Genomic DNA, 7,079 nt, shown 5'->3' with positions numbered 1-7,079 from the left:
CGACTGGCGGGTTCACGTATGTGGCCGCGGGCGCGATTGACCAGGTGCAGCCTGCGTCTGGCCAGTTTGGGACGCGCGTGACGATCAACGGGACGAACCTGCTTGGAGGCGGGTCGTCTGCTGCGACTGTGCGGCTTGGCGGCGTTGCGGCGATGGTTGTGTCTGGGACGTCGACGGAGGTGGTTGTTGTTGCTCGGAGCGGGAGCGCCGGTGTTGGCGACGTTGAGATTGTGGCTGACACGGGGGCTGTTGTGAGCAAGAGCAACGCGTGGGAGCAGCTTGAGGATGGCGTGATTACGAGCGTTGTTCCGGCGCAGGCGCAGAAGGATGCGCGCGTGACGATCCAAGGTGCGCGGCTGCTGGGCGGCGGCCAGGACATTGCGCGGGCTGTGCTTGCTGGCGTTGATGCGACGTACGAGAGCGGGAGCGGCAGCGACACGGAGGTAGTTGTTGTGGCTGCGCTTGGCACGGCTGGTGCGAACGGCAGCGTGCTGCTTGTTGCTGACACTGGCGCCGAGGTGTCTCTTTCGCTCGGGTTTGAGTATGTTGCGCGCGGGAGCATCAGCAGCGTGGAGCCGAGCACGGGCTCTGCGGGGACGCTTGTGACGATCAGCGGCAGCAACCTGCTGAGCGGCGGCGCGAGCATTGAGGGCGTGACGCTCGCTGGTGTTGCAGCTGCACAGGTTGTGAGCGGCAACGACACGGTGATTGTTGTTGAGGCAGGACAGCAGTCGAGTGCGGTGAGCGGGATGGTTGTGACGACCTCTGACACTGGCTCGACGAGCGTGCTGTCGAGTGGGACGGCGTTTACGTACATTGCGCCCCCGAGCATCGACACTGTGTCGCCTGCGAGCGGGCAGGAAGGGACGCGCGTGACGCTGAGCGGGCAGAACCTGCTGTGCGGCGGGTCGAGCGTGCGCACTGTGACGCTTGCGGGCGTTGCTGTTGGCACGGTTGTGAGCGAGAGCGACACGTCTGTTGTTGTTGACGCTGCGCCCGGTGCTGCTGGCAATGGCAGTGTGCGGATTGAGGCTGACACGGGGGCGTTTGTTGAGCTTGCTGATGGCTGGACGTACATTGAGGCTGGCAGCGTAAGCAGCGTTGAGCCTGCGACTGGGCAGCGTGGGTCTGTTGTTGTGATCCGCGGGACGAACCTGCTTGGCGGCGGCAGCGACGTGTCGAGCGTGACGCTTGCCGGCGTTGAGGTGACGTCGATTGACAGCGCCAACGCGACGGTTGTCGTTGTTGTTGCTGGCGGCCGGAGCACGGCTGGCGCTGGGGACGTTGTGCTGATGTCTGACACGCGGGCGACGGTGACTGCGAGCGGGGCGTTTACGTACCTGGAGCCTGGCAACATCACGAGCGTGAGCCCGAGCGTGGGCCAGGACGGCACGCGGGTTGTGATTGAGGGCGAGCGGCTGCTTGGCGACGGGGACAATGTGATGAGCGTGACGCTGGCTGGGGTTGCGGCGACGGTGACTGGCGCGTCGCAGAGCCAGATCAACGTGACGGCGCATGCGTCGACGGCCAAGACGGGCGACGTCGTTGTTGTTGGCAACACGGGCATCATTGTGAGCAGCACCAACGCGTGGACGTTTGGCACGCCTGGTTACGTTGAGGGTGTTGATCCTGGGCGTGGTGTTGCTGGCACGGAAGTGCTGATCTATGGCAACAACCTCCGTGGCTCTGGGTCGCGCGTGGCGAGCGTGATGCTTGGCGGCGTTGAGGCGCAGATTCTGGAGCAGACCAACTTCTTTGTGCGGGCTGTGGCCGGGAGCGGCGGCGTCGCTGGTGTTGGCGGCGTTGAGCTGACCGCTGACACGGGCGCGCTGGTGACCCGCGGCAACCTGTGGGAGTATGTGGCTGATGGCAACGTGACTTTGGTTGAGCCTGTGCAGGGCACGACTGATACGTTGGTGACGCTGCGCGGCACTTCGCTCCGCTCTGGTGGGGAGTCTGTTGCGCAGGTGCTGCTTGCTGGCCTTGCTGCGACCATTGTGTCTGAGAACGACACTGTGGTTGTGGTGCGTGCAAGCGCGCCGCAGGTGAGCACCAACTTCTCTGGCTCTGTTGTGCTTGTGAGCGAGAACGGTGCTCGGTTGACTGCGGATTCCACCTTCACGTACGTTGCGGCGAGCACCATCTACAGTGTGCAGCCGAGCAGTGGCCAGGCCGGCACGCGCGTGACCATTGGTGGTGTTTCCCTGCTTGGCGGCGGAACTGGCGTGACTGTGATGTTTGGCAACACTGCTGCTAGCGTGCAGGTGCAAACGAGCACGCAAGTTGTGGCTGTTGCTGGCGCTGCGAGCGCTGGTGTCGTGGATGTGATGCTGCAAAGTAACACTGGCAGCAGCGTTGTGCGACGCCGCGGGTTCCGTTACACGGCTGCGGCGAGCGTGACTGACATCACACCGCCGAGCGGCCAGGTTGGGACGCGGGTGACGATTGTTGGCAGCGGTCTGCTTGCGGGCGGCAGCAGCGTGTCGAACGTGACGCTGGCCGGGGTAGCTGCGGAGAGCGTTGTGAGCGCCAACGACACGAGCGTCGTTGTAGTTGCAGGGAGCGGCAGTCCCGGGAACGGCAGCGTGACGGTGACGGCGGACACGGGTGCGTCGTACAGCAGCGACAGCGTGTGGACGTATGTTGAGGCGAGCACGATTGACAGCTTTGCACCTGTGACTGGCCAGGAGGGCACGTATGTGACGATCCGTGGGCAGCGGCTGTTTGGCGGCGGCAGCACGGTTTCGCGCGTTGCGCTTGCTGGCGTGGATGCTGCGGTGCAGGCTGGCGGCAACAGCACGTATGTAGTGGCGCGTGCAGCAGCGAGCGTTGCTGGCGCAGGCCGTGTTGTGGTTGAGAGCGACACTGGAGCGCGGGCTGTTGCGACGGGCGACTTTACGTATGCGGACGCGGGCGTTGTGACGACGCTGATGCCAGCGAGCGGGCAGCGCGGGACGCGTGTGACGATTGTTGGCGAGCGGCTGCTTGGCGGCGCGATGTCGCCGGCTGTTGTGCGGCTTGGCGGCCGCGCTGTGATGAGCGTTGTGAGCGCCAACTCGACCATGGTTGTGGTGCGGGCGTCGAACGGCACGGTTGGCACGGGCGACGTTGAGATTGAGTCTGTGAGCGGGGCCATTGTGCGCGGCGTTGGGCTGTGGGAGCAGCTTGCCGAGGGCCAGGTGACGGGCGTGTCGCCATCACGCGGAGTGAGTGGCACGCGCGTGACCATCACGGGCACGAGTTTGCTTGGCGGCGCGACGTCGCTGGCAAGCGTGACACTGAACGGGGTCAGCGCCAACATCACGGGAACGCCGAGCAACACGCAGGTTGAGGTTGTTGCTTTGACTGGCACGGCAGGCGTTGGCGCGGTTGTGCTGACAGCGGCAAGCGACGCGTTTGTGCAGCTGGCTGACGGGTTTGAGTACCTGGAGCCGGGCAACGTGACGCTTGTGTCGCCGAGCTCTGGCCAGGTTGGAACGCGGGTGCAGATCCGAGGCGAGCGGCTGCTGTCTGGGGGCAGCACGGTGGAGCGTGTGCTGCTGGGCGGCGTGCCCGTGAGCTCGATCAACGAGACGCAGAGCAACACGCTGATTGAGGCTGTTGCTGCGCGCGGGGCGGCGACGAACGGAGCAGTGGACGTTGTGCTTGAGATTGACACTGGTGCCGTGGTGCGCGCGCCTGCTGCGTGGGAGTACCTGGCTGAAGGCGTGGTGACGGCGGTGACGCCCGACTCTGGCGTGTCTGGCACGCAGGTGACGATCAACGGCACCAACCTGTTGGGCGGCGGCAGCAGCGTATCGTCGCTGCTGTTTGGCGGCGTTGCCGTGGAGCGCGTGGTGTCTGTGAGCGCTGAGTCGATTGTGGCCGTGCTTGGCACCGGCATGTCTGGCGTGCTTGACGTTGAGATTGTGTCGAACACGGGAGCCGCGGTGAGCGGCAGCGGCGTGTTCACGTATCTTGGCGATGCGCGGATCATCCTTGTGGAGCCACCGCGTGGCCAGCTCGGCACGCGCGTGACGATTACCGGCACCAACCTGCTTGGTGGCGGCAGTGCGGTTCAGAACGTGACGATTGGTGGCGTGGGCGTGTTGGAGGTTGTTTCGGGCACCGCCACGCAAGTGGTTGTGCGCGCAGGCGCCAACAGCAACCTGGGCCTGAGCACGATTGAGATCACGTCTGACAGCGGGGCGCGCGTGAGTCGCACGGAGACGTGGGTGTATGAGGTGGCCAGCGCCATCACGGACGTGACGCCGATGGCAGGCCAGCGGGGCACGGTTGTGCACATTTCTGGTGTGCGGCTGCTGGGCAACAACCCAGTGAGCGGGACGCAGATCACGACGGTGCTGCTTGGCGGACGGCCGGCGGCGGAGGTGCGTGTGAGCAACGCCACGGACGTGATTGCGGTGGCGCAGAACGGGACTGTTGGCGTTGGCGACGTGCTGCTTGAGGCGTCGAACGGCGCCCGGACGGTTGGTGCTGGGCTGTGGGAGTACCTGCAGGACAGCGCCGTCACGGCGGTTGTGCCTTCTGTGGGCCAGGTGGGCACGCGCGTGGACATTCGCGGCGAGCGCCTGCTTGGCGGCGGCAGCAGCATCACCTCTGTGACGCTGGCCGGGACACCTGCGATGGTTGTGAGCGGCAACGACAGCGTGGTGAGAGTGGTGGCTGCGTCTGCAACGGCGGGCACGGGCGACGTTGTTGTGACGTCTGACAGTGGCGCGTATGCTACAAGCAGCGGCGGGTGGATGTACGCTGTTGCGAGCGCCATTGGCAGTGTGACGCCGGCACAAGGCCAGGCATCGACCGTTGTGACGATTGCGGGCACGAACCTGCGCGGCAGTGGTGCAGCTGTTGCTTCTGTGACGCTGGTCGGGCAGGAGGCGACGATCCTGAGCGAGTCTGATACGCAGGTTGTTGTGCGGGCGGCCGTGTCTGCGCCTGGGCAGGGCGATGTGATTGTGACGTCGAGCAGCGGCGCGTACAGCACGCTTGTGAATGGCTTCACGTATGTGGAGGTTGGCACTGTGGACGTTGCTGTGCCAAGCAGTGGCCGCGAGGGAACGCGGGTGACCATCAACGGCACGTCTCTGCGTGGCGGTGGTGCATCTGTTGCCAATGTGACTGTGGTTGATGTTCCGGCAACGATTGTGAGCGAGAACGACACTGAGGTTGTGGTCGTGCTTGGTCAGGGCGTGGATGCGATTACAGTGGGCAACATTGTTGTGACATCGTCCAATGGCGCGATCATCACCAAGGTGAACGCGTTCACGTACGTTGACTATGGCGAGATTCTGACGGTGGATCCGAGCTCGGGACAGGCTGGCACTGTTGTGAACATTGCTGGTGTGAACCTGTGCGGCGGAGGGTCGGCTATTGCGGCTGCGACGCTTGCTGGGTTTGAGGCGACGGTGGTGAGCGACAACTGCAACCTTCCGCGCCTTGAGGCTGGCGATCTTGGGGCAAGCACGGTTGGCGATGTTGTTCTCATTGCGGACACGGGCGCTGTTGTTGTGGCGACCAATGCCTGGGAGCAGCTGTCTGCGGGCAACATCACGTCTGTGTCGCCGGGAACAGGCCAAGCGGGCACGCTTGTGACGATCCGCGGCACCAACATCCTGGGTGGCGGGAGCAGTGCGACGTCCATCTCATTGAGCGGGGTGCCTGCGTCCATTGTGGGCACACCGACATCGACACAGGCGGTTGTGCGCGTGAACCCTGGGCCAAACAGCCGCAGCGAGGCTGTTGGAGACGTGACCATTGTTGGCAACAACGGGGTGACGGTGCGCAAGCTGGATGCGTGGACATACAGTGTTGTGGACAGCATCTCGCCTGGCTCTGGCCAGGGCGGCACGCGCGTGACGATTGACGGTGTTGGGCTGCTCGGTGGTGGCACGGATGCCACGGCTGTGCGGCTGGGCACTGTGTCAGCGACAGCCATTGAGCTTGCCACGGCGTCGCGCGTCGTTGTGCGCGCGGGGGCCAACACCAACACGGCTGACACGAACGTGACTGTGACGATTACGGCTGACAACGGGCAGACTGTGGAGAGTGTGACGGGTGCTGACGGCAGCATCCGCGCCGAGTTCCTGTACAAGGTCGCTGGAAGCATCAGCAGCGTGAGCCCGGCGCAGGGGCAGGTGAACACGAGCGTGACGATCCGCGGCACGAACCTGTTTGGGTACGGCGCGTCGCTTGCGAGCGTGTCGCTTGCGAGTGTGCCGGCAAGCATTGTGACCCAGAACAACAGCGTTGTTGTTGTTGAGGCTGGCGCGTCGATGGCGACGGCAGTGTCTGCGGTTGAGCTTGTTGCTGACACTGGCGCTGTTGTGAGCCTGTCATCGTCGTGGCGGTATGTTGCGCCCTCGAGCATCAGCGGAGCAACGCCTGGTGTTGGGCAGGGTGGCACGCGGGTGACGGTGACGGGTGTGTCGCTGCTTGGCGGCGCGACGACGCTGCGGGACGTGACGCTTGCTGGCGTGTCTGTGCGCGAGATTGTGTCGTTCAACGACACGCAGGTAGTGGTGGTTGCGGCAGCGCACGGGAGCGCGGTGTCTGGGGATGTTGTGGTGCAGTCTGCCAACGGGGCGTTTGTGAGCCTGGTTGGCGGGTTCAACTACAGCGAGCCTGGTGCTGTTGCGAGTGTGAGCCCCGACAGCGGACACGCGGGGACGCGCGTTGTGATTGAGGGCACACGGCTGCTCGGGAGCGGGTCGAGCCTTGTGTCTGTGACGCTGGGCGGCGTGAGCGTGGCTTCGATTGTGAGCGGGAACAACACGCGCGTTGTTGTGGTTGCGGCTGCTGGGAGCGCCGGTGCTGGGGACGTTGTTCTGACGGCCAACACTGGTGCGGAGGTGATTGCGACTGGCGGGTTCACGTATGTGGCCGCGGGCGCGATTGACCAGGTGCAGCCTGCGTCTGGCCAGTTTGGGACGCGCGTGACGATCAACGGGACGAACCTGCTTGGAGGCGGGTCGTCTGCTGCGACTGTGCGGCTTGGCGGCGTTGCGGCGATGGTTGTGTCTGGGACGTCGACGGAGGTGGTTGTTGTTGCTCGGAGCGGGAGCGCCGGTGTTGGCGAC

The 7,079-nt window shown here is 64.7% G+C and overlaps 1 protein-coding gene across 1 annotated transcript; it reads left to right on the top strand.

Annotated features, from left to right (window-relative positions):
- Window positions 1-44: 44 nt before the first annotated feature.
- Window positions 45-7,068, top strand: PTSG_13198 (uncharacterized protein; the record flags this gene model as incomplete). The annotated part of the gene is made up of 1 exon (XM_004987509.1): window positions 45-7,068. A coding segment is annotated over one exon (7,024 nt), but the record flags the coding sequence as incomplete, so codon positions are not given.
- Between the last annotated feature and the right edge of the window lie 11 nt (window positions 7,069-7,079).

The sequence above is a fragment of the Salpingoeca rosetta genome (genome assembly GCF_000188695.1).
Source record: "Salpingoeca rosetta unplaced genomic scaffold supercont1.68, whole genome shotgun sequence".
Lineage (NCBI taxonomy): Eukaryota > Choanoflagellata > Craspedida > Salpingoecidae > Salpingoeca > Salpingoeca rosetta.
The sequence above is the reverse complement of the archived record's forward strand: the minus strand, read 5'-3'. Positions and strand labels throughout refer to the sequence as shown.